The 25,027-nt window shown below is 38.2% G+C and overlaps 1 protein-coding gene and 1 long non-coding RNA gene across 2 annotated transcripts in view; one reads left to right on the top strand and one right to left on the bottom strand.

Moving 5' to 3' along the window:
- Positions 1–716: 716 nt before the first annotated feature.
- ifih1 (interferon induced with helicase C domain 1) overlaps positions 717–25,027 on the bottom strand; it is a 35,517-nt gene continuing 11,206 nt past the window's right edge. The window contains exons 5-16 of the mRNA XM_065252343.1: positions 22,173–22,366; positions 16,671–16,881; positions 13,846–14,063; positions 11,697–11,798; positions 11,166–11,289; positions 9,971–10,186; positions 9,586–9,842; positions 7,587–7,736; positions 7,319–7,480; positions 7,002–7,195; positions 6,810–6,903; positions 717–2,524 (exon numbers count right to left, since the gene is read on the bottom strand). Of these exons, the coding sequence (XP_065108415.1) occupies positions 2,339–2,524; positions 6,810–6,903; positions 7,002–7,195; positions 7,319–7,480; positions 7,587–7,736; positions 9,586–9,842; positions 9,971–10,186; positions 11,166–11,289; positions 11,697–11,798; positions 13,846–14,063; positions 16,671–16,881; positions 22,173–22,366 (2,108 nt within the window). The 3' untranslated portion in view covers positions 717–2,338. The remainder of the gene's footprint in view (positions 2,525–6,809; positions 6,904–7,001; positions 7,196–7,318; positions 7,481–7,586; positions 7,737–9,585; positions 9,843–9,970; positions 10,187–11,165; positions 11,290–11,696; positions 11,799–13,845; positions 14,064–16,670; positions 16,882–22,172; positions 22,367–25,027) is intronic.
- LOC135733593 (uncharacterized) overlaps positions 7,425–25,027 on the top strand; it is a 58,549-nt gene continuing 40,946 nt past the window's right edge. The window contains exon 1 of the long non-coding RNA XR_010526983.2: positions 7,425–7,510. This is a non-coding gene — a long non-coding RNA (uncharacterized lncRNA). The remainder of the gene's footprint in view (positions 7,511–25,027) is intronic.

Genomic DNA, 25,027 nt, shown 5'->3' on the forward strand with positions numbered 1-25,027 from the left:
ATTTCTACAAATACATTTAAACAACTTAACATAGTGATTGCTATCAGGATGCGAGGAGACATTTAACCAGCATAACTAAAAATGTTTCAGGATCAAATGTGATACCCTGCCTTTAAGGGAGTCAGATGTGTTGCATTTAAGCAACGCCTTTGTCTCAGAAGTCGCTGACAAAAGATGCTTAGGAGAAATACAAATAAGACACTTGTTAAGAAACATTAAGAAGATGGAGCTGTAAAATGTATGTAGATTGTATAATAATCTGGATTTGGGTAAATTTGATGACAAATATTTGAGTTCATAATATTAAACTTTTGAGTTTAAATGAGCTCATTTTGTAAAACTTTTAAAAAGATCTCTTCTGAAACTCGTATATCTGCACATGTATCAACAACACGGACAATAAAGAACTTTTGAGCGTATCAAACTTTTGACTGGCAGTGAAGGTGTTTATAGGAAGTATTGTGTGTGTGAAACAGGCAAAACCTGTTCATTTTTCTGAACTGAAGTCATGCATAATGTAGGGCAGTTTTGCAGTATGACAACTGACAGGTTATGTTTGCTCAGGGTGCCAATACCTCATGAGAACACCTAAACGGGAGATTGTCCATAATGCTTAATTTTTTTTCCCATTAATGCATGATTCATTGTCATCATCACCAATAAATATTGCTCATTCATGCAAAAAAAAAAAAAAAAAAGAGTAAACATATGACACATCAATTTGCATTTTTATTTATTTAGTTTAAAAAGCAGAACGAGACCCACAGGGGTGAATACATATACAGGCACATACGGAACACTTGCCATAAATCACTGCTCTTGATGATTGCATAGCATCACAGTGGTTTAATCTGTATGCTGTATTTACAGCAAAATTCATACGTTCATCATCTAAACTGTTTATCTCTAACATATATATTATGAGAGATCTTCCACCACCGCTTGTAACCCTATCTTAGGGAAAGGCAGAGAAACACCCCGTCTGCTTGGCAGTCCATCACAGGGCTCAGTGCAAAACTTGTGGGAATTATGGAAAATATCATGTTGATGTTACAGTCATTACAATAGCACTGATATAGGAAGCTGACTAAACAGTCTAATAAACAGGTCATATATCCACAGTTTTTAACCCACTTAAAGGGATACTCCAGCCAAATATCAAAGTTACTCTATGATGTACTCGCCCTCAGGGAATCTGAGATACATATGTCCATCATCTTTCAGACAAGCAGATTTAGAGCTATTTTAGTAAGTATCCTTGCTCTTCCAAGCTTTATAATGGTAGAAAACAGGGATCAGGGACACAATCTGATTTTAACCCCCATAGAAAGTGCATTCATCCTTTACAGAGGTAATTCACACGCTTAAATGGTTTAATAAAGGTCTTCTGCGGGTAATCAATGCAATTTTGTAAAAAATTTCCATATTTCAAACTTTATAAACTGTAATATCCAGATTCTGGCAATGGGGCCATCTTTGACTCACGGAATTCACGAAAGAGTTTTAGTGAAGTGAGCGTTGGTTGCTATTGGTATGTTGCACAGTGATTCTCGTGAATGGCATGAGTCCAAAATGGTGTCATTACCGGAAGCTAGTTATTATAGTTTATTAAAGTTTAAAATATTTATTTTTCTTAATATATTGCATGCATCGATTTCCCGCAAAATACTTTTATTAACTAATTTTAGCCGTGTGGATTACCTCTGTAAAGGATGAATGTCCTTTTTTGGGGTTTAAAGTCAGAAGTTGTTCCCTGATCCTTATTTTCAACCATTTATAAAGCTTGGAAGAGCAAGGAAATTTACTAAAATAATTCCAAATATGCTCGTATGAAAGATGATGGACACATGTTTCCCAGATTGCTTGAGGGTGGGAAAATTATGGGGTAATTACTGTATGATATTTGCCTTGATTATCGCTTAAAGCACGTTTTGTGATGTTTTCTATAATCATCATCCTACATAATGTAAAGAACATATCATATCAAATATTGAAATCAAACTTTGATGCTCCTAATAATGGATTATGAGTCTTTTTAGCTTGGATTTCACAGACACGGTCACAATTATCAGAATTGGGTGCAATGTAAACAACACCTGAAGACAAACGTTTTGCTCAGCAGATGCACAAAGTATTTTTAATAAATCATCAGAAAAATAAGTTATCTAAATGTTAATATAGGAATCAAAACAAAAGGTTTGGATGATAAAAATGAGGATAATGAACAGTTTGATGAAAGCCACAGTGCATGCAACAGAACAGACTTAATAGTTACTGCATCTCACAGATGATTTCATTGTGTTAGAGATGATTTTAGTCGTTCTTCTGAGGTTTGGGTTCATTCAGTGTCACTGTCCTCATCCCCGAGATCTGCGTGTTGCGTGTAATCAAATGAAGAGAAGCGTATGGGCAGCTCGGTCCATTTGATGTACGTTTTCTTCTTAGATTTGTATGTGACCACAAAGTTCTTGATGTGGAGACAGGGACACTCCATGCTTTTATACAGCATCATTGAACCCCATGGCTGTGTAAGAATGAGACAAAACATTTCAAATGAATGCATACAGTACTTATGTACACCGTGTGCACAATTATTAGGCAAGTTGTATTTTTGAGGATTACTTTTGTGATTGTACAACTACAGTGCTCTTGGTCAATTCAAAATGTTAACAAACCCTCAAATCTGAACATTTACGTAGTAAAAGGGAAGTTTTGTCTTTCTTATGAGAATATTTATATGTACACCGTTATTAGGCAACTATTAGTGTGCAGAATTATTATGCAACTACATAAAAAAACAAAGATTTTCCCATCTCGCCTGCCTGAAGGGTAGAAAACACTTTCTTCAAGCAGTGGTACAGCAAATATCTTTTCAAGACTATATTGGTCACTGAGTTTTATTTTTTTTTACATTTCAGAAAAGTTTATTTGTAAATTTAGAGTTTGTTTATTATTCTCACTTTTACAGGTGAAAAAAACCAAGTGAGATGGGAAAATCTTTGTTTTTCATGTAGTTGCATAATAATTTTGCGCACTAATAGTTGCCTAATAATGATGTACATAGAAATATTCTCTTAAGAAAGACAAAACTTCCCTTTGACTACTTAAATGTTCAGGTTTGAGGGTTTGTTAACTTTTGAATTGACCAAGAGCACTGCAGTTGTACAATAACAAAAATATTTCTCAAAAATACAACTTGCCTAATAATTGTGCACACGGTGTATATCTTCCAACCCTAACAGAGAGTGTCTACAATTTTTCTTTTAAATGTACATTTGTCTTGGATAGGAGGTTTTTTACTGGTTTGCAGGGGTGCGGGAAGATGTTTTAGGTTGGGGGTGCTGTGTATATGGATGTAATCAGCTATGACGTCTGTAAATCTTTTTAATTTCCTCTCTAAATGAATAAAAACTTGTTTGAACTCTCTTGACATCTCTGCATGTTTGCAAGATTTTTTAGCGTCTGTAGCTGGGTTTCGATCAAGACGTAAAGCAAATATTTTCAAAATTCGCAAAAAAAAGAAAAACAAACAAATGCAAACTAGGTGCGTTCCATCAAGTTGTTCGAGCAAATGTTCTGGGTTCGGGCCTAATACAGACCCCGGAGCCCTCTCTTTGTTGAGGGGTGCTCCGGGCTCGGGCCAAATGCCGAGCTCAGAGCCCTCTCCTCGGACAGCACGTCAAATACGCATATCATTAATTCTATCTGACTTATTTGTGAGTGTGAACTCTTGAAATGATAAAAGACTTTTTATTAGCTGCACTGAAAGTAATAATATTAATATACGTCATCTGTGCACAAGATAGGGCCTTAAAAACATCAGCCAATTGCTCATGCGGTCATCGCATAAGCGATTGGCCCTCTGGCTTGTCAATCACTGCCATTACGATCCTTCTGAGAGACGTGCGCGCTCCAGTAACTAAACACAGGCGACGCATGCGCATAGCGCATGAATTTGCACCACGGTAGAGAAGAAACTCGCGACACAGCATATGCCGGTGGTAAACAAACACTCGTGTTCAAATATTCGTGCACGAGTTTTGGAAGGCGTTCCCTAGAAATGAGCTGTGAAGGAGGGAGGCTGTTCTTACGCATGCGCTCATTTAAAAAATTCAGTAACCGTTTTTGGATTCTCAGTCGGCGAAAAACATCCTCTTTTGCGCCCTTAATAAAATTTCGACCACTTTATTTCCACTTTTTAAAAATTGTCCTTTTAATAAAAAAAGGCAGTAATTTAAAAGGCATGCATAGAAAATAGAGACATGACTGCATTTAGTTACGATTGGCCAAGTTATAAATTTACTAGCAGTGCAGCTTATAATTTCCAAACTTATAATTTGCACAGAAGAAATGCAAAATTTCTGATGGAGGCACTAGCAGCAAGGGCATTGCGAGGCCATCGAGCCCCATATATGGAAAAGACAACGACAGCTGATACAGCTAGACGATCAGTCACGTGAGTTTAATGTTCGCTACGTCATAATTTATTCGGCAAATGCATTTTCCATCTCCCATTATTCAATGAATATATTTCATAAAAACCTCAAGCGAATGTAAAAGCTTTTTTGCAATTTTTTTTTTTTTTTAGAAATTTGGCGTTTCCATTACTCGTTTCTTATGCGGTACTTCAAAATGCGCATAAAATTGGGTTAATGGAAACCCATCTCTTGATGAGGACATGGGTGCAGTTCTCCGCAGTTATCTATACTTTATATTGGCAGATACTATTTGCACCTCAGTATTTCTGTACATTGAGTGTAAAAGATTATATTTATTTAAATTATTAAATGGATGCGGCATTATTGGGAGAATGAAAGCCCTTCCTGCACTGACCCCTAAAAACGTTTATTCTTAATAAACACTCTTTGGGCACTTAATTTCCACTTTTTGAAAATTGTCTTAGCAAAAGTAAATGCCTTTTTGATGTTATATGTGATTGGAAAAGAGGGAAGAGTGAGGATGGCAAAAGATGGTTTCGAACTGGGAACATTGCGTCAAAAGCCAGATCTACGAGCCTTACTCACTTCTGTCTGCATAACCGAAGATGTTGAATTGTGCGTGTCTTTTTTAACTTTATTTTACAAACCAGACATTGGTGGGTGGCACTACAGCGTTTGCCAAGAAGCGATGCTTTTTGCACAGAGTATATACACTCTGAAAAAATAAATATAAATGAACCAAAATTTGTGTTGCATTTATGATCCTGTAAAAATTAGACAGTGCTGCAGCCCCCCAAGACCCTGCCCGGTGTGGTTCTGTATAGTTCAGTTGTTTAATGTTGTTATGCATGACCCATTTTCTCACCTAATACATCTGCACTCAATATGTGACAGTCAAGAAAATGTTAATTCTTAGCTATAACTGAAAGAAGTTTTTCTGAATGGAAAAACTATTAAAAACCCATCTCTTCCACAAATACTTGACATAGATATTGACCGCATTTCTTTTCCTTTTTTCATGAAAAAGTCCACTTAACGAGGCCAGAACTCTAAAACAAGACGTACTGTATAAAACCCCATATCAGGCTGTTAATTCCCAAACACAGAGTTAAGAGTAAAATATAAGTATTGCAATGTTATCACTTGCTCGGCCCTCCTCCTGAGGTTTCTGAGGAATAGGGTGTTGATTAAGGGAGTAGTAGGAAGCCTAGGCAGGAATGAGGGAGACGGCTGACGCAGTCTCGTCCCCGTCTCCCCTTACTCAACCGGATTTGATGACGCTCGGTGGGTATCGATGTGTAGTGTTAAGCCCACTGCTCAGGGGTGGGACTCTGGCTCTTGTAAAGGATTCAGTGCGCCGACCTAACCTCTTTAAGTTTCTTTCCTCTCAACAGGTATTGTTTAGAAATGGTGAAAACTTGTATCTTGTTATAGGCATCTTTTGTACTATTGCCTCCCTATGACACATCACTTTTATTGTTTCCTAATTAGGGATGCATAACGATTATTCGCGATTAATCTATAGCAGAATAAAAGTTTTTTTTACATCATATATGTGTGTGTGAACTGTGTATAATAATTATGTATATATAAATATGCACACATACATGTATCATTGTAAGAAAAAAAATAAATAAATTATATGTAGCCTATATATATATATATATATATATATATATATATATATATATATATATATATATATATATATATATATATATATATATATATATATATATATATATATATATATATATATATATATATATATTAGGGATGCATCGATACTGGTATCGGGTATCAGCCTCGATACCAAATTTACTAAAGTACTCGTACTCGTTAAAAGTCCCCCGATACCAGGGATCGATATCATGGTTTGAAAAATGTCTATGTTTGAGCGGCGTGTACGGGGTTAATCCTCTTGTGTTGTCCAAAGAGGCAGAGTTTACAACAAACTGGAAAACAGGTCCCTTGTTTTTTTGTTAAATTATATGACTAAAGCTGTTACCTGTAAAAATCGGTTAAATCGTGTTTTGTTTTATTAAGTACTCTGTATCGGCAAGTACTGAAATGCAAGTACTCGTACTCGTACTCGTACTCGTACTCTTATTCCAAAAATGTGGTATCGGTGCATCCCTAATATATATATGTATATATTTCTTAAATGTATACATGCATGTGTGTGCATTTATCTATACAAAGTTATTATACAGAGTTCACCTAAATATATGATGTAAACAAAAACTTTTATTCTGTTATAGATTAATTGCGATTAATCGTTTTGCATCCCTATTCCTAATCTTTTTAAGTCGCTTTAGAAGAAAGGGTCTGCTAAATGCCTAAATGTAAAAAAGTGAAGTCAACACCGACCTCTCCACAGTTTTTACATGCGATGACGCCATTGGTCTCATAGTCCAGCTGTCTCTCCTGCAGTGAGACGTTCTCTCGTCTTATAAACAGCGTACTGCCGAGTCAACAACAGATTTATCATTACTATCTTCTTCATCATGAGGTTTATACACAAACAGACAATTAAACCATAATTAATGACTCTTGTTTTACCTGAATGTCTCGCTGACGTTGACATGGTGCATGTTTTCGATGATCTCAATGTCTTCTCCAGAGCAAACAAACACAGCGCACTGTCTGCAGCTCAGACTGATTTGAGATGGAGGCTCTTTTATCATTCCCTTCTGCTGTTTCTTCTTCGTTTTGACCTTTTCCTCCAATATGGCCTGGATTTGAAACTCTTTGATCTATTTAAAAAAAAGTGGGTTTCTGGATTATTTATATTAGCACTGACCTATAGCGTAAGCAATATTAATATACATGCAGGATTATGTGTAGTGCCATAGTGTAGAACCAAAGTTGAATCTCACTTTCTTCTCATAGTCAGCTCGATTCATCTTGCACACTTTGGCGATGGCTTTGCTCATCATTTTCTCCCTGTATTCATTAACGCTCTCTCTCTCTGCCACACCAGATCCCGACTCGGCCACCAGCGTGTAACTGCTGTCCTCAGCTCGCCCTCGACCTCTGGCCTGCAGAGAGGAAAACATCACAACATCTCAGTTAAGATGTGCATCACATAAACATCAATATCACAAGTCTCTCCTTACATAAATGAGGCTGATAATATGACCACACCTGAATCATGGCGATCTCATTGGTCACGAGGCCATAGCGTATGACAAAATTACAGTCTGCGATGTCCAGCCCCTCTTCTGCCACAGTGGTGGCGATCAGCAGGTTAATCTCGCCTTCGTGAAACTTGTTTAACACATCTTTCTGCTCCGCCTAGACAGTGTCAAATACCCCATTAGGTGAGAACAGCAAAAACATTTGAATATTTGTAGTTTAATACACTTTTAAAGTCCCCCTGTGGTGAAACTCAAGTTTTTAATGTTGTTATGACTATGTGGTTTTTTAAAGGGGACAGAGAATGAAAAAATTTTGTCTTTGTTTAATAATGGTAGTCTACCCACATTCACAAACATACAAAAAGTTCTAGACATGCTAAACATCTCAGTCTCATAGAAATTCCTCTTTTAGAAATGTCAGCCAGAAAACGGCCCAATCTGAAAAACTGATGCTTATGACATCACAGGCATCTCACTGCCCCTCCACTTTAAAATAATTGGCTACATTTTTTGAGTGGCAGCAAAGTCAGCCAATCAGTAATGAGATTGCAAGTTAAGCCAGTAGGGGGAGCCAAATAGGTGCAAAACCACTTGTTTAAAATCCCCCCACCCTAATAGAGCTATCTGAGAGAGGTTTTTAGGAAGCTTCTAAAGCATTACAGACCCCCCAAAAATTTTTTGTCTACATGTTACATCACAGAACAAGGATAAATTCCCCGTTCAATCATTCTATGTCACCTTTAAGACAAACCATGTGGTTTAAAAGAGCCCCTGTTTTTATGTCACAAAATTGTAACCAATCGCGTCAATGTACAGGGTGGGACTTTTTCTGTCATATTCATATCATTACCCAGTCCTTCCAGAAAAACGCGGAGTTTTTTATGATTGTTGCGGGCAAAAATCCTTGATCTTGCGGCACGTTTTTCTTTAAAAATGCGATGGAATATGTGGGATATTTTTTTAAGTTTATGCACTGAAATTGCGGGAAATTGCCAAAATTACAGGAATATGCAAAAACTGCGTGAACTTGCAAAAACTGTTTGCAGCTTTTCATTGATGTTCATGTCGCGTAATTACGTCACTTCCTAACATTCCCATGAAAACAGGGGACATGGCTGCGCATGTTTGAAGTAAATGCAAAATTTTTCAACTTTCTGCTAAGATATGACTTTTTGCTACAAAAATGTGGGAATTATGATATCATGTAAGAAAAATAAAAAATATTCACAACTTCTCTTCTTCCTCCGGTCCTGTGAAGCGCCAGCGCGACCTCACGTTATTGCATAATGGTCACGTGTTAGATATATAAAACGCACATTTGCGGACCATTTTAAACAAAAAACTGACACAAAGACATTAATTAGTATTATTCGACATACAACAAAGTCGGAACGCTCCTCTTTCTCCACACTTGTAAACACTGAGGCGTAGTTTGCATTCGTCATCCGTGACCTCTTGATGTGATGTTGTATTACGTGAGGCCGCGCTGGCGCATCACAGGACCGGAGATAGACGAGAAGTTGTTGTTTAAAAGTGCAATTTTTTTCTTGTCAAAAATGACAATCGTTTCGCTAGATAAGACTCTTATGCCCCGTTTGGGATCGTTTAGAGTCTTTTAAAACTGTTTAAAAAAATGTTAGGTGTTGGGGTCCATTAAAGTCCATTAAAATGAGAAAAATCCTGAAATGTTTTCCTCAAAAAATATAATTTCTTCTCGACTGAACTAAGAAATACATCAACATTTTGGACATGGTGGTGAGTAAATTATCTGGATTTTTTTAAGAAATGAAAAATGAATAAGCTAGCATTCTGTGGCATACATGTGCGCCACATTTTTGATTTTAAGCATGTCAGAAAATATGAGTGTAAACATGATTGTTGCTTTTTTAAAAGAAACAGAACAATTAATTTTTACTGTATCCTTATGTGTCATCTGTTGGCAGAAACAGATGTTAGTTAAACCCAAAAGCAGAGACATGAGTGACTGAGTTTAAGATGGCTCTTACAGGGGTCATTGGTTTCACCAGGCTCTGATCTCCTCCACCAATCAGATATTTGGCTCTGACTCCAATTTCATCAAACTTGGGGTTTTCTTGAATCCATTGGCAGAGCGCGATGGCGCTGAGACGAGTCTGTGTGAACATGATGCCTCTCGCCTTCTCCCTGCTGCTGAATTCCTTCAGAATGTTTGCTTTTAGCTGCGCTAGATTATTATTTTCATATTGCGGCTTTCCCATCAGCTCCTGCAGCTTTGCTTTTTTGTCTGTTGTGCATTTAGAAGAAAAAGGAAAGAGAATAAGTCACAGTAGAGAGAAGTTAAAGGCGAAAAATCTGTGTGTCTCTGCTAGATTCTGGAGAACATCTGCTAGATGAGTTGTTGTGATTATTTACCTTTAAACAAAGTGAAGAGGAATCGCTCTGTGTCTGTGATCGTAATATTATCTTCACTATCAGGAGTGGATTTTGTCTTGAGCTCTTCTGTGTGATATTTGTCGAGAAAGCAGAAAGCGTCTGACATGCGTAGGGTGTTACTCTGATGAAGAGCCTCGTTGTATTGACGGAGATGCTCTGCACACACGCGAACCTTCTGATTCTCTTCTTTAGCAGCTGATGAGAAACACACACATACCTATTAGATGCATATTAAATACGCATGCACTGATATATGCAATTCAAAGGGGCAGGAAAACGCATCAGAACTCATGCTGTGTATGAGATATTTAATATTACCAAGATGCATCATAATATAAATGCAGGAGATTGCAATGGTCAATATGGCCACTCTAGTCCCGCCTTCCTGTAAAGAGAGCCAATCATTAACTGTTATAGATGACATCCCTGGTGGAGGGACTTTGTGCATGCGCAGTATATGACAGTCTTGTTGTAAAAAGACCTGGAGGCATTGCAAACATAGCGGCGCAGTGACGCGATTTCCTTAAAGGGGCCATGGCATGAAAATCTGTCTTTTTCCATGTTTAACTCTTTCCCCGCCATTGACGAGTTATCTCGTCAATCTGCAATACCGCTATTATCCACCAGGTTTATAAGTTCCGCAACTTATAAAAACAGGAAGTATTGCCCTAGGGCAAACAGCTGTATGTCTGTGTATGTTTTACCGCTCATTTGCATTTTAAAGGACACTATAATAAATATATATTTAACTATAATAAATATATATATGGTATTTTGAGCTAAAATTTCACATATGTGCTCTGGGGGCACCAAAGATTTATTTGACATCTTAAAAAGTCTTGTGACATGGCCCCTTTAAAAAGACTTTGATAACAATGACAACAGAATTGCATTTTGGACGCTCTCCACTTCTAGGACTTCATGATATAATAATTTGAAACAAAAAGTAAAAAGTAAACCAATCAGAAGCTATTAATATCGGTAGATGTCATTCTAAGTAATCGAATATTGGGATCGGCATAGAAATTTTGCATCAGTGCATTTTTTAACGGTTGATAATTGGCTCTTTTTACTGGAAGGCATGACTAGAGCGGCCATACTGATCTTTCAGATCAATACCATTGATGCATCTTGTTAATATTGAATATCTTTGGTAAAGCTCAAGTTGTCTTACCGTTTTGCTCTTTCTGTACCACCCATTGTTCATAGTTTTGTGTGCCAGGTTCACAGGAGGGCTTCAGCTCGGCATGTGTGTGGATTTCATCCATAATTTTTTTGATCACGTCTCCAAATGGATCCTTTAACACGATAGAGAAACAAACCATGTTACATATTTTTTACAATATTGCATCTCTTTATTAAATGAAGTAACTCACATATTGGTATTTAGTTTAATATTAAATCATAAAAGTAAGCAGATTTTTACATTTCTAAGTGTTGCTAGTATGTTGGTTGTTAGGTGGTTGCTTACTATTAAAGTCAATTAGTGTTAAAACAGTAATGAGACAGTGTTTAATTTCTATGTCACTAACAGAAATGAAATAATTTTTATGTAATAATTTAGTATTTAACAGCCAAATCTGCCATGCCCTGAACTGTTTTGTACAATACAGAACAACATTAAAGAGACTGTGGTAGTGACACAGAAATCAGACACTTCACCTATCCAACTTTCTTGGAAATTATAAGACATGAGCGGAAATACCTCCTTCCTCTCTTCTGCTATCGCAATCCTTTTATAAGGCTTTTTTGGCTCCTCCTCAGAATTTTTTGTTTTAATTGTAAAGGCGTCCAGATTTCCGCAGATCTGTAATACATCAATATAATGGGAAACATACTGATGAACTCCAGATGACACTCCAAAGCACCTCCGACAAATGAAAGTGCTCAGGTCAAACACATTGACCCTGAACAATACTGCTTCCCAGAGAAACAAGCAAATCAGTGGTAGAGATTCATGGAAAAACATAGTAATAATGGAAACGCAGGGTCTCAGTAAAGCTTTAAATAATTCTTCTTCTGGACAGAAAAGCATGCCAGGCATGCAGAGGTTTATGTGTCCTCGGGCGCTGGGGCCGCGTGGAACATTCGAAACAGCTTGTAGATTAGTGAGAGAGGTTTGAGATGTTGGAGAGGGGTCTGTGTGTGAAAAAAAAAGCTTGGAAAAAAGTGTTAATTCAGGAAAGGAGACTCTTTTACTGTAGTTATCGCCTATGTGCATAAGTGGTTTCCTTTAAGTGTGTTTTTGACATTGGGTGGACATATGGTGTGTGTACTGTATATGGTTGAAGTTTATCTCAAGCTCCTGTTCATAGTAGAAAAATATATGACACTTTTTTCGCATTTTCTGCTGACCAGCACTGTAGCCAGATGTTGAGGCATACGACTACTGAATAATGGGAAACATTTTAAAATGAAAATACTCTCACACATGCAGTAAGCACAATAAAAAAGTGCTCTGGTTATTCTTTGTGTCTTCTGAAGATAAACAAATGGTTTGTGAACAACCTGCAAAATTCACGAAAATATGAAAATGCTCTGTTTACAGACCTCATGTCATTACGGATGTCTATGACTTGCTTTCTCAAGTTATAAAAAGGTATTTAATATTAAAATGCCAAAAATGTATCTTCTATATCGGGGTTTACATGACGAAACTCCTTAAAGCACATTCTGTACATCCATACATTATTTGGATTACATTAACTCTTTCCCCGCCATTGGCTAATTTCCTAAGTTATTTTAAGATTAAAGATAAATGAGGCAGATAGGTTAGTTAGGCAGTTTTCATTTAAACAAACAAAACAAAATCCCTGCCAATGACGAGTTTTTCTGGCAATCCGTATGTCCGCTATTATACACCAGGTGGCACTCTTACCCAACTTATAAAACACTTAAGCAACCTCTTAGGGCAAACGGTAAGAACTCTGTGTATGTTTTGTTCATCGCTCATGAATCTGATCCCTCACAAAAATGCAGTTATCTCAGCTTTTTGCTCAAAATTTGGTATTTCAGAAGAAACTTACCCATATTTGAGATGTGATAAAAAGAGAACAAATGAAGGTAGGATGAATGTTTCATTAAATATATCTTTTATTTGATATATTGTATGTTTATATATTTAAAGAAGAACATTTTCATGAAGGCATTCAACATTGTGAAAATCATAAAAAATGCTGGCTGGCAACTTTTTAAAAAATGCTGGCAGGGAAAGAGTTAATAATAGATGTATCTCTCACATAAGGAAATTTTAATATACAATTATGTTTGTATTCATATTTTAACTGAGCTATTTAAATCCGGCACGTCGGTACACGTGAGAACTTGATGCACTTGATGTCATAAGGAAATGCATGAGAAGTATATATATATATATTTATGTTTATGGTCAGTGATGCAGGTTTTAGTATTGAATTTTTTAAAAACATTTTTAGGATGTAAATTGTAAAGCACTCTCCTACTCCTCTCTTTGCACTTCCGGGTCCGACCAATCTCAAATGCCATAGGGTAATAACAAAAATATCATGCTGATGTACACATTTGTATCATAATGCAAAACTACCAAAAACACCAGATCCTAATTTATATCCATAACAAAATCTGAGATGACCAGACATGGTCATGGATTTTTTTACGAATCATTTATATTGATGTCCATAATTTGTGAGCCTGGAGACTGCAGTGTACACTGTGAGTTTGCAATATGAATAAATAGTGCTCATAATTGGCTGTTTAAATAATATCCTCTATTAAAATAAATGGGGACTTGGACCAGGAAACAGTATTCCTTACGTCATTACGTAACAAGCGGATATCTCTTAGCATCACTTACTCAGAGAACAGGGTTTCTTTACCTGTAAAATGTGTTCCTCTGCTTTCTGTTGGGTCTTGGCTCCTCCCACACCAGGTGAGGCGGTCAGGCCCAGAATCTGAGGAATGGGAACCGGCTCTTTTTGCTGCTTCACCAGTTTCTGGTTTCGATGTTTTTGTTTCAGGTAGCGGATCATGATATGATTATACACACCGCCCTTCTGCGTGTGGTGACATTCATCAATGACCATCAGGGAAAACTCTGCAGGTGTAACAAAATAAATCCTCTTTAATTTACTTTAAAATGAATATAAAGTATTAGTAGAGTGGTTTAAACAATGCTACGTACACAACAAACACGAAGCATTGCGTTTTTCAATCACAGTGCTGAAGGAAAATGAGAGTGAACCCTGGGATTTAATAGCTTGTTGAACCTCCTTTGGCAGTAATTATTTCAAGCAAGCGTTTTTTTCTGAATCATACCTTCACATCATTCAGAAGGAATTTTTTGTCCATTCCACTTTACAAAACTGCTTCAACCCAGACACATTTGTAGGATGTTTGGTGTGAACTGCTCCCTTGGGGTCATTCCACAGGTTAAGGCTTTTACTAGGCCACTCCAAATGGCACATTTTGTTTTTCTTAATCCATTATGTGGTGGATTTACTTTAATGCTTGAGGTCATTGTCCTGCTGCATCAACCAACTTCTACTGAGCCTCAACTGGCGGACAGCCACCCTGACATTATCCTGTAGGAAATTTTGTTAAACTTGGAAATTAATTTTGTGTGGGCCAGGCCCTAAGGCAGCAAAGCATGACCAAATCATGATGTTCCCTCCATTATACTTTTCTGTTGGGATGATGTTTTAATGTTCATAAGCTGTGCCCTTTTTGCGCCGTAGTATTTTTCCCAAACTATTCAACTTTTGTTTCATCAGTCCATAAAATATTTTCCCAGTAGCACCTGGATTTGCCTAGGTGCTCTTTTGCAAACTTCAGGCTCACAGCAATGTTTTTCGGCTTCCCGTGCCTGTTTAAAGACGTATTGGGTATTGTGCGTATTGTGTACTCGTGAACAAAGATGTGTGTCAGTTCCAATGATGTCTTCAAGCCTTTAGCTGTTATTCGTGGGTTCTTCTTTACTTCAACGACTACCCACTACTAGCAAGGGTAGTTACAGTATTTATCACACAATTTGTCTAACTGTCGACTGATGGATGTCTAAACATTTTGGTATTGTTTTGTATCCCTTTTCAGCCTTATGGAGTGCAACAACTCTTAATTGGATATCTTTAGAGAGCTCCTTCTTGCGAGGTATGATTCATAACAGCTGATCTTTTGAGAGCAATCTCAAAATGTTTGTGTCTTTTTTTTAATCAAAGTACTAAACCACACCTTTACACTTATTTTACAAATTAGCTTTCATTAAAGTAATAGTCTACGGGTTCACTTACATTTCCTCCAGCACTGTGAATGTTTAATGGGTGTTTTCAAAAAAGACACAAGAAACTAGAATTATTTGTGTGTTGTCAGCTTATGCACATTGTGTTTGTCTTTTGTTGTGACCTAGATGAGGATCAGATCACATTTAATGGCAAATCACTGTAGAAAACCAGTTTATTTCTAGGGGTTCACATACTTTTTCTTGCCACTATATATGACACTTAATCGTGTCTGCATGACAATTATAGTCAACCAAAAACTTAAAACTTTTCTCTACAGTAAGATAATACATAGTTACATTGTATAATAAATAGCTGATAAATCTAGCATTAAATATGTTATTTTAATAGGGATTAGAGTAGTCCTAGACTAACATAAATGTAAGAGCTGTCCAAACTGAAAACAGCTTGCATATCTTAAAATACATCAGTGCCCTTTGTTTTGCCTCAAAATGCACACAAGTATTGTTTTAGTAAGGCATGTTTGTTAAATCTAGTTATATTTCCTAATTAAACTAAGGTCTAGTTCTGGCTTAAGCTAATCCCTGTCTGGGAAACCACCCCATAATGTATAGAATAAGAACAGAAACCCTGGGTCAGTTTTGCCAAAGTCTTTTTAAAGAAATCATGTCACTGAGCAAGATTTACCAGATACTGTGCATATGCAAAGTCCCTCCCCCAGAGGATGTCATTCTTTAACGCTTGACGATTGGCTCTTTTTACTATTCTGAGTGTTTTGCGATCTCCCCCATTCATTGCACTTTCAGTGACGCATCTTGATAGCAATAAATATCTTTGCTTTTGCCCAACATGTGTTTCTAATCAACAAAGGCAGAAAACCCAATCTGGCTGCACACCTCCAGGTCACTCCCTTCATCTCAGTTTACAGTGTTTTTACCACGCTGCTTTCTTACGTTCCCAGGGATCTACAATAAAAGGTGGAAGTCTGCATTTCACAGACCTGACAAAGGCGGTGGGCGATGGGGGTTCTGCCCACCTGGCCCCTGAGGGCCACACTAGAACATGCAATGGAAAAGAGCCAATGACAGCAAATCTCCATTGAATTTGATCAGCCAGAGAACCGATCAGAAGTTGATGACTGAAACAGACACGTGGCCCATACGTCAAAAAAGAAAAAGGTGTAAGAGCCAAAAAGGGAAAAACAAACAGCATATGCCACGGGGGGAATTTCCACCTTGCAGTGAACGATGCCAGACAAACTCACAAGAGAGTCGAACCTGCCGCTAAAGACTGACGGGGAGGAAAACTGTCACAAGAAACCTCTAAGGGGCGACGTCCGTCTCATTTCCTTTTCTAGCAGAAGGTGAAACTGAACTAGACCAAAAAAACCTGTTGGTGTTACAGTAAGGAAAGCTATCAACGGTCACTGCAGTAGTGTTCAGTGAGCGATGAAAAATGTAACATACGCGATAATTTGACTCCATCCTCGTCGCCATTCTTGGCTTTGGCCAAGGAGTTTTCCAGAATCTGTGCCGTGCAGATGATGATGTCATTTTGCTCCACAATTTGTGGGAAGGAGATTTTGAGCTGTGATGCACCACTGACCGGTTTCACGGAGTACTTGTGCTGTAGAAACTTCCCAAACTCGGCCTTGTAGTGCTGCTCAACCAGGGGCACCTAGAAAAATGTAAACATGTGTAACTAGAGATGGAAAGTTTGTCAAGGCAACTTTTTTGATGTTACAAAGCTTTGACACCAAATTTAAAGGTTTATAAATCTGAGTGTCAATATTGTAGGTTGTACAGACACACACAATGGGTTCTTTTGAGTTGTCGCTGGTTTATTTTGAGTAATGCTTAGGGCATTTATGTGTAGTTACTAATATAGCGTACACATTTCAAATAAGCTGGAGGTCTGTGCTGTGTTGGGTGCTTTAATAAAATATTTGGTTTCTGATGACCCCCACTATGGTTTTAAGAAACAAATGTCAGAAACAGACATTGAGATCTCATTTTTTTTAATTAAAGGTCCCTTAAAGGTTCCTGAAAAATCCAGCTAAGACCAGCATAAGCTGGTGAGCTGGTTTTAGATGGTCTCCCAGCTTGGTTTTAGCTGTTTTTCTGGTGTTGCAAGCTGGTCTAGCTGTGTTTTGGTTACTTTTTAAGCTAGTCTGTGTTTTGGTCTCTTTTTAAGCTGGTCTAGCTGTATTTTGGTCTCTTTTTAAGCTAGTCTGTGTTTTGGTCACATTTTAAGCTGGTCTAGCTGTATTTTGGTCTCTTTTTAAGCTAGTCTGTGTTTTGGTCACATTTTAAGCTGGTCTAGCTGTGTTTCAGTCTCTTTTTAAGCTGGTCTAGCTGTGTTTCGGTCTCTTTTTAAGCTGGTCTAGCTGCGTTTCGGTCTCTTTTTAAGCTGGTCTAGCTGCGTTTCTGTCTCTTTTTAAGCTGGTCTAGCAGCGTTTCGGTCTCTTTTTAAGCTGGTCTAGCTGTGTTTTGGTCTCTTTTTAAGCTGGTCTAGCTGCGTTTCGGTCTCTTTTTAAGCTGGTCTAGCTGTGTTTTGGTCACTTTTTAAGCTGGTCTAGCTGTGTTTCGGTCTCTTTTTAAGCTGGTCTAGCTGCGTTTCGGTCTCTTTTTAAGCTGGTCTAGCTGCGTTTCGGTCTCTTTTTAAGCTGGTCTAGCTGCGTTTCGGTCTCTTTTTAAGCTGGTCTAGCTGCGTTTCGGTCTCTTTTTAAGCTGGTCTAGCTGCGTTTCGGTCTCTTTTTAAGCTGGTCTAGCTGCGTTTCGGTCTCTTTTTAAGCTGGTCTAGCTCTGTTTCGGTCTCTTTTTAAGCTGGCCTAGCTGCGTTTCGGTCTCTTTTTAAGCTGGTCTAGCTGCGTTTCGGTCTCTTTTTAAGCTGGTCTAGCTGCGTTTCGGTCTCTTTTTAAGCTGGTCTAGCTGCGTTTCGGTCTCTTTTTAAGCTAGTCTGTGTTTTGGTCACTTTTTAAGCTGGTCTGTGTTTTGGTCACTTTTTAAGCTGGTCTAGCTGTGTTTTGGTCTCTTTTTAAGCTGGTCTAGCTGTGTCTTGGTCACGTTATAAGCTGGTCTAGCTGTGTTTCGGTCTCTTTTTAAGCTGGTCTAGCTGTGTTTCGGTCTCTCTTTAAGCTGGTCTAGCTGCGTTTCGGTCTCTTTTTAAGCTGGTCTAGCTGCGTTTCGGTCTCTCTTTAAGCTGGTCTAGCTGCGTTTCGTTCTCTTTTTAAGCTGGTCTAGCTGTGTCTTGGTCACATTATAAGCTGGTCTAGCTGTCTTTAGGTCTCTTTTCAAGCTGGTTTAGCTGTGTTTCGTTCTCTTTTTAAGCTAGTCTAGCTGTGTCTTGGTCACGTTATAAGCTGGTCTAGCTGTGTTTTGGTCACTTTTTAAGCTGGTCTAGCGGCGTTTCGGTCTCTTTTTAAGCTGGTCTAGCTGTGTTTTGGTCTCTTTTTAAGCTGGTCTAGCTGCGCTTCGGTCTCTTTTTAAGCTGGTCTAGCTGCGTTTTGGTCTCTTTTTAAGCTGGTCTAGCTGCGTTTCGGTCTCTTTTTAAGCTGGTCTAGCTGCGTTTCGGTCTCTTTTTAAGCTGGTCTAGCTGTGTTTTGGTCTCTTTTTAAGCTGGTCTAGCTGTGTTCGGTCTCTTTTTAAGCTGGTCTAGCTGCGTTTCGGTCTCTTTTTAAGCTGGTCTAGCTGCGTTTCGGTCTCTTTTTAAGCTGGTCTAGCTGTGTTTTGGTCACTTTTTAAGCTGGTCTAGCTGTGTTTCGGTCTCTTTTTAAGCTGGTCTAGCTGCGTTTCGGTCTCTTTTTCAGCTGGTCTAGCTGTGTTTCGGTCACTTTTTAAGCTGGTCTAGCTGCGTTTCGGTCACTTTTTAAGCTGGTCTAGCTGCGTTTCGGTCTCTTTTTAAGCTGGTCTAGCTGCGTTTCGGTCTCTTTTTAAGCTGGTCTAGCTGCGTTTCGGTCTCTTTTTAAGCTGGTCTAGCTGCGTTTCGGTCTCTTTTTAAGCTGGTCTAGCTGTGTTTTGGTCTCTTTTTAAGCTGGTCTAGCTGTGTTTTGGTCTCTTTTTAAGCTGGTCTAGCTGTGTTTTGGTCTCTTTTTAAGCTAGTCTGTGTTTTGGTCACTTTTTAAGCTGGTCTATCTGTGTTTTGGTCACTTTTTAAGCTAGTCTGTGTTTTGGTCACTTTTTAAGCTGGTCTATCTGTGTTTTGGTCTCTTTTTAAGCTAGTCTGTGTTTTGGTCACTTTTTAAGCTGGTCTATCTGTGTTTTGGTCTCTTTTTAAGCTAGTCTGTGTTTTGGTCTCTTTTTAAGCTGGTCTAGCTGTGTTCGGTCTCTTTTTAAGCTGGTCTAGCTGCGTTTCGGTCTCTCTTTAAGCTGGTCTAGCTGCGTTTCGTTCTCTTATTAAGCTGGTCTAGCTGTGTCTTGGTCACATTATAAGCTGGTCTAGCTGTCTTTAGGTCTCTTTTCAAGCTGGTTTAGCTGTGTTTCGTTCTCTTTTTAAACTAGTCTAGCTGTGTCTTGGTCACGTTATAAGCTGGTCTAGCTGTGTTTTGGTCACTTTTTAAGCTGGTCTAGCTGTGTTTTGGTCTCTTTTTCAGCTGGTCTAGCTGTGTTTTGGTCACTTTTTAAGCTGGTCTAGCTGCGTTTCGGTCACTTTTTAAGCTGGTCTAGCTGCGTTTCGGTCTCTTTTTAAGCTGGTCTAGCTGCGTTTTGGTCTCTTTTTAAGCTGGTCTAGCTGCGTTTCGGTCTCTTTTTAAGCTGGTCTAGCTGTGTTTTGGTCTCTTTTTAAGCTGGTCTAGCTGCGTTTCGGTCACTTTTTAAGCTGGTCTAGCTGTGTTTTGGTCTCTTTTTAAGCTGGTCTAGCTGTGTTTTGGTCTCTTTTTAAGCTGGTCTAGCTGTGTTTTGTTTAAAAGTCTCCTAAATTCTCTTAAAACGTGAACAATGTTCTTTTTTGTTGTTTACATTTGCAATGTTTAAATTGCAATATTGCAATTGCTATAAAAAAGACAATATATTGTGAGACAAGCATGTTTCATGATTCACCCTGTAAGATTTTTTTTATAACCTCCAGTTCTCGCTGCAACTTTGGCCCACAATTAATTCCTCCCTTGCTGGAGTCCATTTGAGTCCATTAACACATCTGTAAATAGTTTTATTAGAAAGCCAGATAGTAAATGAAAACCAGTATGGTTTAATCTAGGCTGTTTGTGTGCAACTGGGAAACTGAGCTTTTGCAAAGATCTCAGCCAGACGGCAAAGGTTTGTGTTTTTTGTTTATATTGCTTAAAGAAGAAGATCTGTGATGTGCTCGGACACTGTTTGTTTACTCTGTTAACAAGGAAGCAACAAATTAGACAATTCCTGAAGGGAATCTGTGTTGCCGAGATGCTTCTTCATAACATTGGAGACTCGGATTACTACTTTTTAAGCTGGTCTAGCTGCGTTTCGGTCACTTTTTAAGCTGGTCTAGCTGCGTTTCGGTCTCTTTTTAAGCTGGTCTAGCTGCGTTTCGGTCTCTTTTTAAGCTGGTCTAGCTGCGTTTCGGTCTCTTTTTAAGCTGGTCTAGCTGTGTTTTGGTCTCTTTTTAAGCTGGTCTAGCTGTGTTTTGGTCTCTTTTTAAGCTAGTCTGTGTTTTGGTCACTTTTTAAGCTGGTCTGTGTTTTGGTCTCTTTTTAAGCTGGTCTATCTGTGTTTTGGTCACTTTTTAAGCTGGTCTGTGTTTTGGTCTCTTTTTAAACTGGTCTAGCTGTGTTTCGGTCTCTTTTTAAGCTGGTCTAACTGTGTTTCGGTCTCTTTTTAAGCTGGTCTAGCTGTGTTTTGGTCACTTTTTAAGCTGGTCTATCTGTGTTTTGGTCACTTTTTAAGCTGGTCTATCTGTGTTTTGGTCACTTTTTAAGCTGGTCTAGCTGTGTTTTGGTCACTTTTTAAGCTGGTCTATCTGTGTTTTGGTCACTTTTTAAGCTAGTCTGTGTTTTGGTCACTTTTTAAGCTGGTCTAGCTGTGTTTTGGTCACTTTTTAAGCTGGTCTATCTGTGTTTTGGTCACTTTTTAAGCTGGTCTGTGTTTTGGTCACTTTTTAAGCTGGTCTAGCTGTGTTTTGGTCTCTTTTTAAGCTGGTCTAGCTGTGTCTTGGTCACGTTATAAGCTGGTCTAGCTGTGTTTCGGTCTCTTTTTAAGCTGGTCTAGCTGTGTTTCGGTCTCTCTTTAAGCTGGTCTAGCTGCGTTTCGGTCTCTCTTTAAGCTGGTCTAGCTGCGTTTCGGTTTTTTTTTAAGCTGGTCTAGCTGCGTTTCGGTCTCTCTTTAAGCTGGTCTAGCTGCGTTTCGTTCTCTTTTTAAGCTGGTCTAGCTGTGTCTTGGTCACATTATAAGCTGGTCTAGCTGTCTTTAGGTCTCTTTTCAAGCTGGTTTAGCTGTGTTTCATTCTCTTTTTAAGCTAGTCTAGCTGTGTCTTGGTCACGTTATAAGCTGGTCTAGCTGTGTCTCAGTCTCTTTTTAAGCTGGTCTAGCTGCGTTTCGGTCTCTTTTTAAGCTGGTCTAGCTGCGTTTCGGTCTCTTTTTAAGCTGGTCTAGCTGCGTTTCGGTCTCTTTTTAAGCTGGTCTAGCTGCGGTCTCTTTTTAAGCTGGTCTAGCTGCGGTCTCTTTTTAAGCTGGTCTAGCTGCGTTTCGGTCTCTTTTTAAGCTGGTCTAGCCGTGTTTCGGTTTCCTTTCAAGCTGGTCTAGCTGTGTTTCGGTCTCTTTTTAAGCTGGTCTAGCTGCGTTTTGGTCTCTTTTTAAGCTGGTCTATCTAGCTATCGTCTTTGCCAGGCTGGGAGGACCAGCTTAAACCAGCTACTGCCACCTTAAACCAGCTAAAACCAGCTATTAGCTTATGCTGGTCTAAGCTGGATTTTTCAGTAGGGAGTCCAAAGGAGACTGTGCCTTTTATGTGCTATACAAATAATAAAACTAAACGAAATGTCCAGGCAGATGGGGCACCTTGTTAACCAGAACAACAACTTTCCCAGGCTCTCCCATGCGCTTCCGACTCTCCAAATGTTTCTTAGTGATGAACACAGCAACTCTGGTTTTACCGCTTCCTGTTGGGAGGCAGACGATGATGTTCTTGCCTTCCAGCGCTAGTCTGGCCACCTCCATCTGATAGTCACGTAGCACAATATTTCCATTGCTCGCTGGAAGGAAGGAAGAGAGGGAGCATGATAAACCGAGGATGAATTACATGACACGTATCACAATCCTGCAGTTAGCCAGTAGTGTAGGCAGAAGCACATTTTAAAGTTGAGGAGGTAGCATACTTTACTCTTTTTTGGCTATTAATGCAGCTACCCCTATTTTATCGGTATCCTCTACTAGTGATGCACCGATTATAACTTATGATTTTTTTAAGCAACAGACAAGAATTAAAGAAAGTCCGTGAGTATGTACGAGAGTATGTGAACAAGATATTTATTTGCTTGGTCAAGCTGTCCTTATACAAGAAATATTTGTAGCTATTTGACAGTTAAGACAACAACTTCATCATGAGCGTAATGATCAAAGATGCAGCATACTTTTTTTGTTTTAATTTAATTTTTCAAGTTTAGATTTAATAAAAAATATAATTTTCTGTTACAACTAATCGTGAGGCAGCACTAGTTTAAAATTCTCCTAAATTCTCTTAAAACGTGAACAATGTTCTTTTTTGTTGTTTACATTTGCAATGTTTAAATTGCAATATTGCAATTGCAATAAAAAAGACAATATATTGTGAGACAAGCATGTTTTCATGATTCACCCTGTAAGATTTTTTTTATAACCTCCAGCTCTCGCTGCAACTTTGGCCCACAATTAATTCCTCCCTTGCTGGAGTCCATTTGAGTCCATTAACACATCTGTAAATAGTTTTATTAGAAAGCCAGATAGTAAATGAAAACCAGTATGGTTTAATCTAGGCTGTTTGTGTGCAACTGGGAAACTGAGCTTTTGCAAAGATCTCAGCCAGACGGCAAAGGTTTGTGTTTTTTGTTTATATTGCTTAAAGAAGATCTGTGATGTGCTCGGACACTGTTTGTTTACTCTGTTAACAAGGAAGCAACAAATTAGACAATTCCTGAAGGGAATCTGTGTTGCCGGGATGCTTCTTCATAACATTGGAGACTCGGATTACTTCTTAAAGGAATATTCCATTCTCTTTAAAGGAAAATCCAGATAATTTACTCACCACCATGTCATCCAAAATGTTGATGTCTTTCTGTGTTCAGTCGAGAAGAAATTATGTTTTTTGAGGAAAACATTGCAGGATTTTTCTCATTTTAATGGACTTTAATAGACACCAACAATTAACACTTAAATCAACACGTAACAGTTTTTTTCAACAGAGTTTCAAAGGACTCTAAACGATCCCAAACGAGGCATAAGGGTCTTATCTAGCAAAACGATTGTCATTTTTGACAATAAAAATAACAATATACACTTTTAAAGCACAACTTATCGTCTAGATCCGGCCGTGATGCGTCAGCGTGACCCCACGCAATACGTCATGACGTCAATAGGTCACAGAGGACGAACGCGAAACTCCGCCCCAGTGTTTACAAGTGTTGAGAAAGAGGACCGTTCCTACGTTGTTGTATGTCAACTGATACTAATTAATGTCTTTGTGTCAGTTTATTATTTAAAATGGTCCGCAAATGTGCATTTATATATGTAACACGTGACCTCCCTACGTCACTACGCATTTACGTTAGGTCGCGCCGGACCGGATCTAGACGAGAAGTTGTGCTTTTAAAGTGTATATTTGTTATTTTTATTGTCAAAAATGACAATCGTTTCGCTAGATAAGACCCTTATGCCTCGTTTGGGATCGTTTATAGTCCTTTGAAACTCCGTTGAAAAAAACTGTTACGTGTTGAGTTAAGTGTTAATTGTTGGTGTCTATTAAAGTCCATTAAAATGAGAAGTTTTCCTCAAAAAACATAATTTCTTCTCGACTGAACAAAGAAAGACATCAACATTTTGGATTACATGGTGGTGAGTAAATTATCTAGATTTTTCTTGTAAGAAAATGGACTATTCCTTTAAGAAAAATTATGCTAGAGTTCATTTGAAATTCTCTGCTTTTGCACACTTGGCAAGTATGACCACATATATAGACTTGTTGAGATCTGTCATCACTAAAGAGGAGACGCACAAAATTACTGAGTTTTGTTTCCTCAGGAGAAATGTGAAAGCAGGAGACCTCTGCAAAATCTGGTTTGCTCTTCATGTAAACTCATTGCACTGAGAACATATGGAACATATTATCAATGCCAATGCAAATACAGAGAGTCACAACTTAGCCTGTCACATTCGCTAAACATCTTGTGTTTTAACTGAATCCATGTGGATTTTGCTGGTCCAGTAAATCTGTCACTGCAGTTTCCTGAATAGATGTCAATTGCTAGAAATCATTTTTATTGTGTTAATGTAACGCCAGCATGAGTTGTGTAGCTATGTACAAGAGCTTAGGTAAGACGGTGACAATATAATGTGTTCCTGGAGAAGTCATAGGAGTTGATAAGTTGATTTGTGAGCGTATAGATGGTTTTAGAACCAACACAATGCCAAATGACTTTCTTACTTAATATTTTTGTCTTGTTTTCAGTACAAATTCTAAAAATTCTTAAATTAAGATGCATTTTCTTGATGAGCAAAACGACCCAAGAATATAAGTCTTTTAGTTACAGTATATATAGTTTTTAGACAACAAATATAATATTTAAGGGAACAATTAATATTTATTAATATTTAACAATTAATATTAATATGTATTGATTAATATTTAACCATTAATATTTAAAACAAGCAAAAAATCTGCC

Source organism: Paramisgurnus dabryanus, chromosome 15 (assembly GCF_030506205.2).
Source record: "Paramisgurnus dabryanus chromosome 15, PD_genome_1.1, whole genome shotgun sequence".
NCBI classification, from domain to species: Eukaryota; Metazoa; Chordata; class Actinopteri; order Cypriniformes; family Cobitidae; genus Paramisgurnus; species Paramisgurnus dabryanus.